The sequence below is a fragment of the Pararge aegeria genome, chromosome 17 (genome assembly GCF_905163445.1).
Source record: "Pararge aegeria chromosome 17, ilParAegt1.1, whole genome shotgun sequence".
Taxonomy (NCBI): domain Eukaryota; kingdom Metazoa; phylum Arthropoda; class Insecta; order Lepidoptera; family Nymphalidae; genus Pararge; species Pararge aegeria.
The window spans coordinates 16169109-16186889 of record NC_053196.1 but is presented as its reverse complement, the minus strand read 5'-3'; the positions used below and the strand labels follow the sequence as shown (position 1 = coordinate 16186889).

Genomic DNA, 17781 nt, shown 5'->3' with positions numbered 1-17781 from the left:
CCGGGTATTAATATAATATCTCTATGACACTACCTATCAATGTAACCTTTATATGGAGAGTCAAAATATTCCTATACATTTGTCTAGAAAATGGACCATGAATCAATTATGCCACCAACCCAATTATGTCAAAACTGTCATTGTTCTATCAGCATGCACTTTTGCTTCGCTTCAGTAAAATTGTTTTTTCTTTTTACCGTAAGAGAAAAAAATATTTCAGATTTTATATTATATTTTATATGTTTTTCGCAAGTTTTCGTAGGCCTGAGATTACCCTATGTACGTTAATGCATATGTTACTACCGTAAGAAGTTCCAAACTTTTAGACTATTGTTCGGAAGTTTAAAAAATGCGTACCTGATAGTCGACGTGATCGAATATATAAATTGGGATAAAAAATATATAAATTGTTTATTTGCCCTACTAACATAAAAAATACGTATATTTTATTGAATAAACGATTAAGATATTTTTATCGGCATTTTCCTCAAGGGCTAGATTGTCATGTGTCATTACAATTTGTTGCATAAGCTTAAAGAGTTTTTGCTTATTTAAGAGAAAATACTACACAAATGTGAATCATTTTAACGTTCTCTAAACATTAACTTGTATCTGTTTCTGCCGTTTACTATTAATAAATGTAACAGCCATTTATCATCTAGTGAAACATAGCCTTAGTAGGCCGATGAAATCCCAGCTAAGAAAGTGCTGCTATTCTTGGCGACAACAAGAAAAGATTCTAGTCAATGAGCTACTCACAGTATCTCAGTGATTGTAACAGATCAAACATGTGTCATGATAACATGTATAGACCATAACGGTGCAGTAAGAGCCTAGTGCGTAAGGCTTCGGCTTCTCTCTTTGCGGGGACGAGTTCGATCTCCAGCACGCCACTGACTTTTTGGAGCTTTGTGCGTTTTTTTTTAAATTTAAGCAATAAAATTCAATATCCTTAACCGTGAAGAAAAACATCGCGAGGAAACCTGCATGTCTAAGAGTTCTCTATAATGTTCTCAAGGTCGTGAGAAGTCTACCAATCCGCACGTTGCCAGCGTGGTAGGCTACAATCTAAATCCTTCTCATTTTGAGAGACCCCTACCCTGTAGTGGGTCGGTTAATGATGATAAGGATACCTCAAGTCATTCTACAAGAAGGTTGACATAATTAATACATGGTCCCTATAATTCCATAACAATATATTTTATTACTGTCAAATATGTATAGGACATCTCTGAACTAGTTCTATAACATTAAACCTTTATAAAAACCCTGGTGCATGCGTAAAATGAACCTTATACAATAATGTAAATTTGACATCTATTTCAATGTACACATAAACACAAAAAAAAGAACAATAATAACCACCATTGTGTTTTATAATCTCAACATTAGTTTCAAAATACACCTTATAATAATAAGACTTTCAGTATAGTTTAGTTATAATATAGTGAGGGCTCGCTGACAGCGCGGCACGATTTTCTTTTCTAATCCAATACAGAATAAATTATATTTAGATTTCAATTGCACTCTAGAAGTTCAAGGTCTCAAGGTCAACTCCGCATAATTTATATCGTATCGTGACGCCGTCTATGTAAGCGAACCCTCATAAAAAAAAAACCGTTTTCTTTTTCATTTGAACACATAATTCCGTTCCTGAGCCTGTTCTTTATGGTATTTAAAACTCGGGTCTTCATCGGGATTTAATTTAATTAACTGAATATCGTCGAACTGGAAACATTTTAAGGACTTCACTGGGAGACCTATCAACAAGACGTGCAGAAGATTTTTATCGTTCAAATTTCATTCGAACAACGAGTCTTACCCGGTAAATAAACGAATCTAATTTTATTAGATTAACGATTAAATTAAACTTAAGCAATAATATGCAACGCGTATCCGGCCTGGAAGGACCAAAAAATAACAATCCACGCGGATAAAAAATCTATTATTTCTCACAAAGTACTTGAACACCGGGTGGAAAACTGTTAAATTAACGACCGAAGTATTTGCTAACAAAGATTCTATTCATATAGGTTGTAGTAAATTATTTTCATTAACAAAGTATTTTTGATAGTGTGGCGGTCTCCACATTACATAACTAGATGGCGCTACTAAAAATCCTACATCGCGCTAGCGAAGTGTTCACTAAGAATGCCTATATATACAACTTCCAAAAATTAATGTTTGGACCTCGGTCCCTGAGCATGATCACCCGCTCGGAGGAAGATCTTCCTATTGTTACGGTCGAGCGTATCACCAAAGCTCCCGTACAGTGGTGACCCCGACGTGATCATCGCAGCAGCATATCACCATAGCTCCCGTACAGTGGTGACCCCGACGTGATCAAGTAGTATTTTAGCAAGAACAGAGATTTTATATTATAAACATAAAATTCTTTCCCAATAAAAGGTATAATGGCGAACGCTGGTACATCTCGTATGGATACTGACCCAGATGATATGAAAGAGCGTGACAATGAAATTGATAAGTTGATGAACATTTTAGACATAATTTTGAATGAAAGGGGAGCTGAAAATCAGTTAAAGCTTTGTAATGATATGAATAAATTCATTTTTGATATAGATTTGTCAGATGAGGTTTCAGGGTTCCTAATGACCGTTTTTACATGCTTGCGCAAAGAAGAAAATGACAAGCCAGGACATTTACGTTTTATGGAATATACCGCCAAAGTTGGAGGCGTTCAAATGTCTGTAAAGTCAGTGGTCGAAAAAATTAGGGCCCAGAACATTAAAATAAATTTCTTAATCTGCACACCAATTGTTGAGATAATCACCTTGTTTAGGTCCTTCTATGATGAAGTTCGAACAGGAGTGACCAGATTCAAGGTTAGGGACTCTGTTGCAAAACGGGGAGTTAAGCGGACTAAAGATGGCAAAATGACGTCGATCACTAAGAAACAGGAAAGCACACAAAATATTTCACAATACGGCCTAACAAATCAACATATTTCCCTCTTACAAGGTGTTACACTTGCTCCTGAAAGAAGAACTGGAATTTTAAGAAGTATAGGCCCACTGACTCAAGCTATTTTGTTAGTCATGGAAGACAAATTCTTTGATAAGCTCAGATCAGCACTTTCCAACAGTCTCCAAATGCTCCCGATGGCGGCCGAAATTATAACAGCAGCACCACAAAGCACGCCTCACGCACGCAATCACGCAATCAACGCACAAAAAAAAAAAAAAACGCACGCAACGGTCTCAACGCACGAAACGCTCTCGACGCTCTCAACGCACGCAACGCTCTCGACGCTCTCTACGCACGCAACGCTCTCAACGCTCTCGACGCACGCAACGTACGCACACGATTGGTGACAGAGGCATACTACAGCAAGCAACACTGCTTCAATGGTACGACTTCCAGTCTCGGAGGGGAATACTGTGGCGGTCTCCACATTACATAACTAGATGGCGCTACTAAAAATCCTACATCACGCTAGCGAAGTGTTCACTAAGAATGCCTATATATACATCTTCCAAAAATTAATGTTAGGACCTCGGTCCCCGAGCATGATCACCCGCTCGGAGGAAGATCTTCCTATTGTTACGTTCGAGCGTATCACCAAAGCTCCCGTACAATAGTTTCCTACTTTAAGTTGCTGGAAACAATTGTTAAAACGTTTCGACATCAGGAAACATCGCTGAATTTTTTTCTGCGCGAGGTATACTTCCAATAAAAGCAAAAGCACGTTCCTATGATTCCTATGATATGTACCAGAGATGAGTCAGGCAACATAGCTTTTATATCTTAACTAAGGGTGGGATATAAGTTCGCTAACGCGAGCGCGGGTTGTTTCCGATACCAGTAGAAAATTTTGAAATTTCTTAAATTTCCCATCTGTTTAGCTCCTCCGTTTATCCTCATTACTTGAGGTAGCGACGTAAACGCCGTAGTAGTGCTTACTTTTTTAAACCTATACCACTGAAATTAAGCAGGGCTAATATTAATAAGTAAAAAGTATTGCCTTAATAAAAGCAAATCTGCTACCTAACTTCGGTTAAAAGCAACTTAATGATAACAAAAGCAACAGCATAACTTTTACGAACGTCAAGTAAACACAAATATCCCTTAAAAGTTGGACATAGTTGAAATATTGGCAGTTAGTTACAAAAATAACTTTTGGACATGTATATCCACGATGGATATGGTATATGCGTTTGCGGTTAGATACTGTTTTTGTGTGCGTTCGTTTATTGCGATATCAAAACTACTGGTCTCATTTAAATGTTTTACTAAATAAGTGGTGCTACTAAACTGTTCCCATTTAAACCAATTACACAGGTATATTTTAGAGCTAGGGGTTCTTAAACTGGTTTCAAGGCCATCTGGTGGCCCAGCACATAGCCCGAGCCGTGCTTTTTTTCCAGGTAAATTTATAAATGTGTGTTATTTATTTGCCACTGAACTTTTGTTAGAAGGATTTACCATTTTCGTAAGGTTTGGAAAAACTTTATTTCACGCTCCACCAATCGGGATCTCTTACACAACCGATAGGTATTTTTAACACTGATCCATCAACGCAAGTGCTTTTTAAACCATCAGCTCTGCATCATGTTCTCCTGAACTAAAAACAATTTCGAACACTCACTTAACCTACTACACTAAACAAAAACAGTTGTAAAATTACGAATAGCAAATAGGAACAAATAAAACCTATGATAACTAAGTGTCATACACGTAGATTAAAAAAAAATCTTCTGCGCCGTCGACTTTGAACATAATAAAACCTTATTAATAACGATTTATCCCACATTTATTCCGTAAGTTTTATTGAAACACATTTATTTACCTTCCAATGTCACATGAATAATAAATAATAAGCCGGGATTATATGATGTTTGTAATTTTTTACCTGACTTTACTGCATGTGAAATATTTCCAGTTATGTATAATTGAGGTCCAGTAACCATATCAATGTATTTCCCGAACAACGTCTAAAGGTGCAGATAATTTTTACAGTTAAACCACATTTTCTTCCTTAGTATAACAGTTTAGTTATAATTTCTGTTTTGGCTATACTAAGGGACTAAACTTACTTTGATTTTTTAAGTTCTTACCAAAAAAAACTTCATATAACAACGCTACCAATACCGCGTAAGTCAAATCAGTATAGTTTGAAGGAGATACAATACAGAGCTCTCTCATTATTTTACACAAAAGACACATTATAAACCTTTCTATGATGTTAATAATAAAGGTATTCTTAGTAAAATTGATGGGTTTATTACCTATTTGACTTTGAGGGTTTATGGTGTCCCCTGAAAACTTTGGTAATTCACTTGCGCGGTATTGCTACGCGACGTAATGTAATATATATGTTTATAAAGTAAATTTTAAGAACTCAAATTTCAAGTCTAAATTTGTACGTCAGTAAAATATCAAAAGTGGACCATATCTTGTAGTGCTAGAAATTCAACATTTATGATTTGTGATATTCTGTGATCGCGGATCTTAGTCTATCAAGTGACATTTATGTGTATTGGAAACGATAAAGGGCAAGCTCAGGTTTTCAATTTGATAACATACTTGACATTTTTCATTGGGCCTAAATAATATCATTCGGGTTGATTTTGGCATGATTAAGTTACTTCGGAAGATTTCTCTCAAACAATTTTGGGGTTCCAGTTAAATAACATGCCCTTATAATGGCTTAACTGCCTGGAATACTTACATTTATATTAAAATATATTTGTATAAAGAAACACGATTTTGGATACTAATAAAACAAAATTGTATTTATCCAACGTGACATTTCCAATCATCAAAAAGATTTTGTCGTGTTGTTAATACATTTGTCTTTTCTGGTTAGCCAGGGGAGAGAGTTTTTTTTATTCCAGTACAAGTTGCCCTTGACTGCTATCTCACCTGGCCTTAATTGTTATTAGTATAAGTAGAACAGATTAATTAAATATATGGGGTGAATATATAAGTTATATTTATCCGAAATCCTTAATCAGTTTCTACATGGCATCGCACTTGGCAAGGTAGGATTGTAACTCGCGACGGTTTTAGTTTTCCACCAGAGCATTTGGCTCCTCTATAGTGGTGTTACACAGATAAAAACACTCGTTTAGTGAAGATGCCTTCATTTGTTTTTTGCTTTCAGGCACGTTTATTTTATTGGATAGAAGCAGGCGTTACTTTACGGAAATCCATTATATATTATGAAAATTAAGCTTAATTTGCCATACTCCGCGAACAGCCGGAGAGTCTGTATGGTGTCATTTATAATTTCTTTAATCCGTACACTCCACACCAAACAGATCCGTAGAGGTGAACGTGCGTAGAAAATGGTGTAGACCAATGAAAAACGTCAAGATGCAGGCAATAACAAACTATAACATTGTGTAGAAATAACTTCAGATTTAAAAAACGCTCGGTAAAAAATTGCACAGTAACACACAGTTTAGTGACCACACAGTTCGAAAATGAACGTACTTTAGCTGAATATCGAGGTTCTATCGCGATATAATGCGCGAGGGGTAAAGTGTGCGTTTAGTTTTTTAGCACTTCTGAAGTACCAAAATCTAAAATTAATAAAAGTGACTATCGCAATCTTTTCAGTTTTCTGGGAGTGCAAGATTAAACTTTTGGCTAAAATACCCCGTTTATTACGATTATGTTAACTTTAGCACATAACAACAAGTTCTCAAATTGTAATGCCGTTTTAAGCAAAATCAGTAATGTACGTTTAGAAACCAACATGGCAGCGGCAGTTGTCTTCCATATTTAGTGGTTTCCGTACTGTTTGATTGCTAAACAGTGTCAGTAGATTGAATAGAAGTACCCTAGGAACACAATAGGCAGTATATTTTCTGGGAACGTAAAGAACTGAGTGACTACGTTTAGGCCTCTCTCACAACCGTAGCATTATCGACTAAGGGCAATCGAATATATTTAATTAATTGAACTTGTACTGACAAAACGCGTAAGGGAGTGATCAGAATATAGCAGCAGCTAACAATCATTCTGTTAAATAAATACAAACCTCAGAACAATGGAATAAAATGCTATTTTGCTTGTATATAAGGCTAGGCACTGCTGTCCATAATTTCTTTCACGTACAATCAAAGCAACGAGCGCGCGCAATTATGTAGTATATAATATATATACTCAATATTAGACGTAATATAGCTAATATTGCTTAAGCCAGACACTATTTGCCAGCTGCTGTAAATTGGGACTCGTACCACTGGGAGTCTATTTGGGAGTATTGTCTTATCTAGTTGCTTGTTTTATAAAAGGTACAAGTCAGTCATCCATTAATTACAATATATTCCATTGCCCATTCATTATTATTTACTATTTAATTAATCCATCCATTTTTGGATTACTGATCTATTTGACGTCTAAATATCCTTCGCTCTCGTACAAAACCTTAGCAAGGCAAAAGATGTAATGCAAAAATGGGTGATGATCATTTCATATATCGGATATTAACAATTTATTTACTAGAAGAATTATTTAATTTCTTATTTCTTAATGTTTATTTTGGCCAAATACTAAAAAGTTAATTAATTGTAAAGGCAATCTTAAATATTTAGTGAGTGTATTTGGACGTTTGTTATGCCAAAAACGCAACAAATAAAATGCAATTTCCCCTTAACAATTATTATACTTTTCAATATTCGAGGGTAAGACTTTGTATCAACGATTGTACTAGAGTTTGACCGAATATATTCTAAATAAAGTATTTAGTAAATTGAAAATTAGAACTTTTCGTTTATACACTTTCGTACATATTAAGATCTGTAAATTATAATTTAATAGATAACCGGAAAAGCAGCGTTGAAATAGTTTAATGTGATAATTTATACGCTGGTCATTAAGACGTGATTTATTTTGGAAAAACAATTCTCAATCAATGATTTTTCCCTACTTAATTTTATTGGGCCCCAGTATAATAAGTTTTTAATTAATTTAACGTGTCATCGGATTATGAAAATTAAGCGTAATTTGCTATACTCTGCGGAAATCAGGAGAATCTGTATGGTGTAATTAATAATATCTTCAATCTTTACACTCCAACAATTATTCATTGTAAAGTCAACATCTCCTGCGGATGCCCCGGTTTCGGAGCGAAACGTGCGTAGAGGGTACATTGCCGAAGATCTGTTTTGTGTGGAGTATTATGAAAAAATTATAAATTAAAGAAATTATAAATTACACCATACAGTTTCTCCTGCTTTTCGCGGAGTATAGCAAACTTATGCTTCTATCCAATAAGTGTCATCGGAATTAACGCAGTTTTCCATTTTAGTACGAATGGTCAAATTACCGAACTATTTTCTTATTTTTCCCCACACTATGTAGGGTTGACACAGCAAATCTTCTGACATACAAATCTGCCATCTTTTCACCATAATTGTTCAAATGTCACCATATTTGTTCTATACATAGTCTTCATTCTTCTAGCTCCTTTATTTTCTTCTATACGCATTACCCGCTAATAGTCCCATATTCTCTTTAACATTCAAATTTTAACCCACAGAACTGCCTGTTCGAGAAACACTACGAAAGTGGAGTGGTATACACGGTTTCTGTGTGTTCATAATTCCGTGTTGCAGCCTATAAATTTCCCTTTTAGGTATATGTGCGAGTTAAGCAGACATTGCCAACGCTCAATTAAACTTGTTGTTAAAGCCATGTCGGTTTTTTGAAATTTTTTCCAGTTTGACTGAAAGAAAATAACACTCTAATGCAAACTGAAAACGGTCAATTAAATCCATGTACGTAGTACTTTTACTAACCACCACTTTTGGGGAATTCGCTAGTGAATAATGTACCATCTAATCTAAATCTACACTGGCTAAAGATTGTCTTAGAAGTCATTGCTCAAGCAATAACAGCTATAGCCATGTTATGATCCAAAAAAAATTATGTTGTTGATTTTAGTTCATTTTGAATCTACTCTTTGAATTTCCATAATAAATCAACGTCGTTTTGTTACATGACATCACCGACCGTTTATTTCACCATTCATACCTTACGTTAAGTGGCAGCTGTTTCTATGAATTTGATCGACGTCGTTAACTTTTGTTGATCGATATAACGTCGATTGTTCTTTTCAATTTCATTCGATCGACGACTGATTGATTGGGCTAACCCTTTGTTCACCTTTAGTTAGCTCATCCTGTCATACCTAAGTACCAATCACGCTGCCGAATAACACATAAACGCGGCGTTTGGTGCTCGTACAAAGGAGATTCCATTCAGAATGGCCTTCTCCGTTATAAGGAATATAGACCGGACAGCAGCATCCTCTGTACCTCTACTACTACTACCATCTACTGCGATCACTAACCGGTCTGCTCAGCGTGTGGATTATGGGCAAACCCCCCTTTTGGGAGAGGCCGTTAGTTCAGTAATGAACTGTTATAAGCTATTAATGAAGAATATTCTTATATCCAACAATAATTTTCTTTGATAAACCCTTCTTGAAGACTTCCAATAAACAGAACCAGCCACTTTAATAGGCCACTTTTGACAATTCACGTAAGGGTTTTAGTTTGTGAATTATAAAAATGCCCGCTACTTAGTAAATGCTTTTTAGCCATCAATGGCTCAAAAATGCTAGAGCAACAAATACTTGTTTGTGATTAAAAAAATTACTGCCACGTTTTTAATTAGACGTTTTATTTTATTCTTGTTTATTACTTTTAATTTGCTACAACTGAGCACAGGTCATATATACAGTTTAATGTAGATGGTCAACTATATGACCACTGTATGACCACGAAGTTGTAAATTTTTTTTTTTAAATTTTTCATCATGATCCGTGAGTTGTCAAAAGAGACCTACGTGGCTTACAGTATTTCGGCAAGGTAATGCGAACAACCGCTTCTGACGTCGAAAGACATAATTATTGCGACCAATAATGTTACAATTACTCTAGTAAGGATAAAATTGGCAATGAATTAGCAAGTACCTGTGTAATTTAAGGAGAAAGCGACATACGAACGTAATTTGGCAGCTTGCGATAAATAACAGTACAATCCAGGTTTTAATACATAATTATTTGTAAACCAATGCACGCTCGTTTCAGTGTTCATTCTTATTTACAATTGATAAATCCGTTTTCAGTAAAGTAGATCTCAGTATAATTTTTATTTTTCGGTTGTATGATCATTTCGACATTAAAACGGTTTCCTTGTGCTATGGACTACTTTCGTTCAATAAACTATTGGTGTTGGCTGTCTTACATCTCTGAAGAGCTTTATCACAGTTTCATTAAACTTATATGGGACGAACTATAAAATAATAAAATCAGTTTAGATTCGACGAAACTACGATAAATATACAAAGTGTAAACGAAAGCCGGAATAATACATAAGAGTATTAAAAGGTACATTATTTACAGTCTCTGAGACTTATCTGTGAAACCGAAACGGTACTAATTTTTTAGTAAAGCATTGCCATAGTTATTACTGAAAAAAAAATCAGATACAGCGCTAACATCACATGCAAAAGTAAAATCAAGTGACTCTTGTCACTTTATTAGGCAGCGTAGGTACTATGCGCGTGTCGGTCTTTTATCTTCAATAGGGTTGTCATAAGTAAACACTTAGAATTTTTTGAATTTGTTTGTTCGGAAAAATAAATATGCTTCTTTTGATTTAATATTTTTATAGGGATCACCCTTATCAAATATACGTATGCACCCTTCAACAGTATTTCGTAATTCCGTTACACGTCGTATAAGGGGTTATAGCCTAGTGGACAGGGCTTCGGCCTCCTTTTCGGGGTGACCGAGTTCAATCCCTGACTGGCATTCTCTTAAGTAGGTGCGTTTTAATGAATGCAATTAAATATCATTTTAAAGGTGAAGGAAAAGATTGTGAGGGAACCTGCACGCCTAATAGTTCTCTATAATGTTCTCAAAGGCGTGTGGAGTCTACCAATCACTTGGCGAGAGTAGGCTATACCCATTTCATTCTGAATGGCGACCCGCCTGTAGTGTGTTGATAACGATGTCGAAATTCACCGAAAAATAAACGCGTGCAGTTGAAAACCAGCTTGGTTTTTTTATTTTATTTTTTCTTTTGTGATAAAAAAGAAAAAGAATGAACGCTGATTCGAACGAGCAATACTGTTCCATCAAGACCGTGTAATAAAGAACGACACGGTCAAATTTACTGTCCATCTGGATTCGATTAAGTCATTTTACAAAAAAAAAACCTCATTGATATTTTATACAAAGTTAGCCTTTGACTGCCATCTTACCTGGTAAGTGGTGATGCAGTCTAAGATGGTAGCTAAAGTGGCTAACCTGTTTGGGGGTCACTCCAATCTGTTTCTACGCGGTATCTAGCAATTATTGTTAAATTTTGTTTTAGCGCCCCCACAGGGTTCACTTTTAAATTTAAACATTAGATTGACTTCGGTTTTTGTTAATGTATTTATGACATTGTAATAGAATTGACACTGAATAAATGAATAAATAAATTCTCAAACATCTTAATGGCAAATAGTGCGTTAATATCACGTATTTACGTACTGTTCCATGCAATGCGGCGGACGTGAAAAGGAGCGTCGCAATCCAGGTGTACAGTCAATTCCGCCGTGAGGTTTTAATAATTTAGTGAGTAGCGTCGTTAATCCAAGGTTACCGTGGAGGTGCGCTCCGGAGCTCGGCGAGTGCGGAGCGGAGTGGAGCCGTGTGGGTGATATCTCTTAATGTAATCTGGAATTCAAATGAAAGATTATTGCACCATAGCGAATGCAAAATGTTTAAATAGTGGTAGAGTATAACTTTCAGCAGTGTCAAGACTCGTACTACGAGTAACTTTAAGAAGATATATACTTATTTATAATACATACAATTCAAACCACTGACATACTTTATGTATCTTTCTTAGTACAGATGTCACCTCCTCATACGAGGCGACTAAGGGAATATAACGGAGTATAGGCAGCAGCAGTGGCGTGCACTTCATACATGCACAAAAGCACTGCCTGCACTGGAGGATTTTTGCCGTTTTATGTAATTTTGCTGCTGTATGCATAACCTGGTAAGAATCCTAGTGTACGCCACTGGGCGGCAGCGTCTTCTGTGGTACTACTACCATCTAATGCGATCACGTGCCTAACGTGGTGATGACTGCTGGACGTAAGGCTACTCTTTACTCTTTTTGTCCTGCAGTGGACTGTTTTAGGCTTTGTTGAAGAGTAGTAGTACCATGCTTATTTCTGCTGCCAAGCATTGCTGTGTTCCAGTCTGAGCGGCGTGGCTGCCGGTGCATACTGACACATAAGTTTAACACCTCGGCCTCAGATTCATTCAATTAGTACTAGGTTTGCGAGCTCGCAAATGTATAGTCTCCCACAAAATGAGAAGGGTTTAGGCCGTAGTCCATCGAACTGGTCCAGTGCGGACTCCACACGCCTCATAGAAGACATAGAAGACTCTCAAGCATGCAGGATTCCTCAGGACGTTTTCCTTCACCGTTGCAGCAAGTGATATTTTAATTACATAAAACGCACATAACTTTGAAAAGTTAGAGGTGCGTGCTGGGATTCAAACTCAGCCCCCCGAAAATGAAGTCGAAGGCCTAATGGGTTGATATCTTGATTGAATGTATAGTCACACACCAGCTCATCCTCAAAAGCTAACATCTCCTGAGGATGGTCCGGCGAAATGTTCGTAGAGAGTACACTGCGGAAAAACTGTTTGGTGTGGAGTGTTAATAAGATTCTCCTGTTTTTACACACTTTAAAGTAGCTTCACCCCTATATATATTTGTAACCGACTCGTTTGGACTTGATCTTGACCCTCTTCAAACAGTCTGATTTCGTTAAAACTTAGATATATTGAGAACCGATCACAATACACTAATTTGATAAGATTATTCCATTTTGCAATTTGCGATATTGTTAATTCATATAATTTTCATCTACAGTCGATCACGAATCATAAATAAACTAAACTAAAACGTAGAAATTAGTATGGTTTTTCATATCCAGCGTGGTTTTTTAGTTTTTTCCGCATCTTTTGCATGAGAGTAAGAGATAGAGCTACTGCGCGAACTACGCATGCGTGCATTTCCAGAGACTTACTCTTTGTATTATTAATTATTTTGGAGTATAGCAAGGCAAGCTCGGAGTCGCAGCCCACCTGTCTCGGCGGCTAGGTGGCGTCGGGCGCGAACTTCTCGCTGCGGGTGAAGTCTATCTGCGTGTACATGCGGTGCGCGGGCGCGGCGGGCGCGCGGCGCGGCTCCAGGTCCAGCGCCGCGTAGTGCAGGCCGCCCGCCACCGCCTCTGCACAACCCACTAGCACTCAGTACACTGGGATGGTGATAACAAAAAAAACCGGCCAAGATTGCAGTGGGATCTTCTTAGACCGGCGTGTTTGGAAACCTCCTAGCATTAATTTTTTTTGTTAACGGATTTAGTCACCAATAATGGTAACATATGAAAGCTTGTCATAAGATCTACATGAATAAAGCACTTTTAAATTTAAATTTTTTACGAATTAATCTTTTTCTTTTTTTTTAAGATCTGACCAAATTATACGTGAAATTACTTTCAGACTTCTTGCCTGCATATCATGGTCGCTAATCATAGGTATATAGCTATAGCTGTTGAGGAAACTCAGTCATTCAGCGGGCGGGCCCCGCCCATACGGCTATTTTTGGAGAGTGAATACGTCAGGGAACAACCAGAATAAAGGTCTTATTGTAGCAGCTTGCGAAGGAAGAGCACAATTATGAAGAATAATGGAGAGGGCTCGGAAAAATGGCAGATCTATGGGTTTTAAGGCGCTGGAGTGGCGACTCGAATATAACATTAACCAAGTGACGCGAGTGGAATATAATATTAACCAAGTTGCTTTGCCTCAAGTTGGTAACTAAATAGACGATTCGCCTTGGAGTTCAGAATTTAGCCTTTTTTAACTTCGGTCCTCGGTAAGTACGTTCAGACGACGATCACGATCATTACTAATATAATATAGTAAATTTTTTACATAAGACCACAAGCATTTAAGGCCTATATCCCCCAAATATAAAACAGCTTCAAGCCTAGTGCATCCTAACCACAAGTAAATACACTGACCCAGTCAGATAGATACAGATATTGCACCAATTTGGCAAGTGAAACGCTGCTGACACGATTTAACGTATACTGTCAGTCAGAACTTGATCAGGCAGACAGTGAAGAGAAAATTATTTATTTTGTGGTCAAACCCTGTAAAGCGTTCATAATACTAAAACAAACTAATAGAAACTTCATGTCAAGCAGTTCACTGTATGGACACTCGAATAATTTAGACCTTGTACTAACCTCTAACATCCTCTGCCCTCATAATAGTCTTCGTGGCAGTGGGATTGTTAGGCAGTTCCTCCGGTTCCGGAGACTTACTGCCAATAGGGAGCCCCCTCGCCAGCTTCACATATTGGGGCGACGACGAAACTTCCCCGGAATCCGCCCGGCTTTCCGGACTTTTCCGGCCATCTTCGGATATCTCTCGGACAGTTGTTAAATAATGATGGTCGTCCTCCATATGAGTGATATCGTTCTCCGGTGGCGACGAAGGGGACATGTGAAATAAGGTTTGAGAGCCGTGATGCGTTCTCGGTTCTCTTCTTCTCCTTCTATCGTCGGGGGAACTTGCAACTGGAAAAAATTGGGTCAGCTATACTCCTTTATTGAGGCTTGAGTTATTTATGTGAGGCCGAAGGTTCTGTCAGTTTGCCATTTTAAATGTTTACAGACTACGCATCGCGTAAGCATCGTACAGAATAGGATTAGACACATTACACACCTAAGACACAATTTTAATTAGTTTGCATTCTCTTGTGCGAAGAGGTGTTCGGAGTGAGATCTGGACACCGCTTAACAAAATACAACTTATCGATCCTGGCACGTAAAAACGTTACGTAAACGAACATAAAAGATAGAACAAAAATAAGAGGGAAAGTAGGTTAAATTCAATGTCGTGTTACATTGTTTCCAAAACCACTACGATTTGCGATGGTACATAATATGCTACGTGCCGTGTGTGACTTTATCCTGACTGCCATCACGGTCAGTCAGGATAAAGTTCAGTCAAAACAGTTCTTCTTCTCTTCTGATGTCGTATGGATGCCAATATAAAGGAGAACGGGCAGTAAAGTTATCTGTACTGTTAATACTACGGTACTACCGTCTACTGCAATCACCAACCCAAGTGCCATCGGACAAGGATCAGGTGGACAAAGGCCAAAAATGGCACAGTACCTCCCAGTTGGGAGAGGGCTTTGTCCAGCAGTGCAGTGTTATAGGCTATGGATGCTATCATAATTATGAACCCATTACAGGGCACGGGTCTCCCTGAATCTCTCTCAGAATGAAAACGGTTAGGTTTAAGGCCCTAGCGGACGTAATGCAGAGCTCGGGATAGTGTCCCGGCGAAGTGGCACCTTGCGGCGGCGGCTGGCGCGGCGTGGCGATGGCGATGGGGCGCGTGGGCGCGCGGCCGCACGTCATCTCCACGTAGCCGTCGGGCGCGGCGGCGGGCGGCGGCAGGTCGCCGGGCCGCATCTCCACGTAGCCGGCGGCGCTGGCGTTGCGCGGGGACATGTCCACGTACTCGTCCACGTTGGGCCGCTTGGCCTCCAGGAAGCCCGCTGCCGGCGGGGTCCGCGCCAGGATCCCCTGCGAGCCGAGAGGCAGATCAGCATCCTCACTAATTTTATAAATGCGGAGACTGAAGCTTGTTGAAGCTCGGTTGTCCTTCCTTCACGCCCTAGCAACCGATAAACTTTATTTTTGGCATACATCTAGTTTAAAGCTACTTTTTATTTCAGCAAATCAACGGTTACCACGAGATTTGTAAACAAAGGGTAATTGACTCGGATGAAGTCGCGGGACAGTTAGTAAGATAATAAACACGAGACAAAAAAAATATATTTTTAAAAGTGGTATTTTAGTACATACACTTGTATAATAATTATTGCGCGCCAGTTTTGTTTATTATAACATTGTTGTAATTACATAAAACTTAATGAAATTTTCAAGCTGCTTGTTTACGAGTATCATAGTTGCACAAAATTACACATTGTGTGACAAGAACAGGTGTGAGCGTGTGTGTGAGCTGTATGCTGTACGAGCTGTATAATCGGTGGCGGCGGTGTGAGCTGTATAATCTATGTCGATTGAACAATCAAACAACATGAGTGCAGCGGGGCGTGCGCGGGCCTACCCTGGGCGCGGGCGAGTTGGCCGAGAAGTCCAGCTCCATGAGGTCGTCGGCGGAGGCGCGCGGCGCGGGCGCGGGCGCGGGGGGCGCGGGGGGCGCGGGGCGGCGGCGCGCGCCCGCGCTGTAGGCCCGCAGGCGCGCCGGCTCCGTGCGCGCGCTGGCCGGCCGCGAGCCCACGCTGTAGGCGCGCGTCGACCGCTCCTCCGAGATGTGCGACATGGCGGGCTCCAGCTGGTACTCGCTGCGGGCACACCGCGTTATTGAACACCAGTGGAAACTTCTTTAGCATTGACATTTGGGTATAATTATGGAACATCTCGACCGAACGCTTTCCATGGAGCCACATGCATACTGTATATATAGTATACAACGTGTAACGTAAATTACGAAATAATTTTGAAGGGTGCATAAATATATTTCATAAGGAATCACCCTGTAAAAATCAAAAGAAGCATATTTAATTTCCATACAAACTAATTCAAAACATTCTAAGTGTTTATTTATGACAACCCTATTGAAGATAAAAGACCGACGCGTGCATAGTACCTACGCTACGCGACGCGTATCTAATAAAATCACATTAGTCAAATAATTTTATTTGCATGTAATGTTAGGGCTGTATCTGATTTATTTATTACCTATCCTCTGTAACACAGGTTTCTTTCATGTATTTATTGTATCCATTATTTTTAGCCTGAATAAATGATTATTATTAATGGCAGTATGGCCTTTTAGTTTAATAGAAAACTAGTGAAAGGCAAAATCGAAAAACAATATTTTCTGCTTAGTTACTAAGTACTTAGTTTTAATTTTCGCGCCATATTTCAGAAAAGTACTATGCAAATCTTGGCCACAACTAGACATTGACAGGCTAACGTATTTGTGCCTTGGCTCCGCCTCGGCCACGGTTCCACGTTGGTCCATCGATGCCGGTTTGGCTGGCTGGCAGTCTGACCTGAAGCGCGGGTCGGTGGAGGGCGTGCCGCTGCACACGGAGCCGCTGGAGGACACCAGGCCGAAGGGCTCGTGCGCCGGCGCCATGGGCAGGTAGCCGTCGGCCGCGCCCGCGTCCAGCGCGTCGGGCTCGTCCAGCGCGCCCGACGACGCGCGCGAGGGCGCCGTGGAGCCGCCGCGCGTCGTCATGCTGACAAAGTGTAAGCTTGAAGCCCGCGCGGGCACCACTCATTAGCGTACGGCACATTCAACGGTAAGCGATTCAAACCCAAGGTCAGATATATCTTTATTCAAAAAAGCCCATAGATGGCACTTCGTAACAAAAACTACGAGGACGTGTTGTAAGATGGACGTGTCTATCTGTGGCATCGTATTTCCCGAACGGATTATCATTTTGACTTAGTTTTTTTTTTTGTTTGAAAGGTGAATTAGACGAGTGTTCTTTGATATGTTGTTCCACCACAAAATGGCAAATTCTTTTTTCACAACTCTCTCAATACGGGTCTAAATAAAGAGTTTGTCTAGTAGAATAATGTAAACTGTATTGAAATTGTTTAATTTAAATCATGCGTACTTCCAACTCAGTTTCTAGATAAAGGATAGATAGAAGGGAAGTTTTTTACCCC

The 17781-nt window shown here is 39.0% G+C and overlaps 1 protein-coding gene across 10 annotated transcripts in view; it reads right to left on the bottom strand.

The window, feature by feature from the left end:
* Positions 1-11387: 11387 nt before the first annotated feature.
* LOC120631053 (insulin receptor substrate 1) overlaps positions 11388-17781 on the bottom strand; it is a 28962-nt gene continuing 22568 nt past the window's right edge. For 6 of the 10 annotated variants that reach the window (XM_039900455.1, XM_039900457.1, XM_039900461.1 and 3 more), the window contains 6 exons: positions 17157-17360; positions 16205-16442; positions 15423-15657; positions 14305-14637; positions 13078-13281; positions 11388-11704 (listed from right to left, as the gene is read on the bottom strand). In XM_039900455.1, the coding sequence (XP_039756389.1) occupies positions 13148-13281; positions 14305-14637; positions 15423-15657; positions 16205-16442; positions 17157-17360 (1144 nt within the window). In that variant the 3' untranslated portion in view covers positions 11388-11704; positions 13078-13147. The remainder of the gene's footprint in view (positions 11705-13077; positions 13282-14304; positions 14638-15422; positions 15658-16204; positions 16443-17156; positions 17361-17781) is intronic. The other 4 variants (XM_039900458.1, XM_039900462.1, XM_039900460.1 and 1 more) reach the window with 2 other exon arrangements.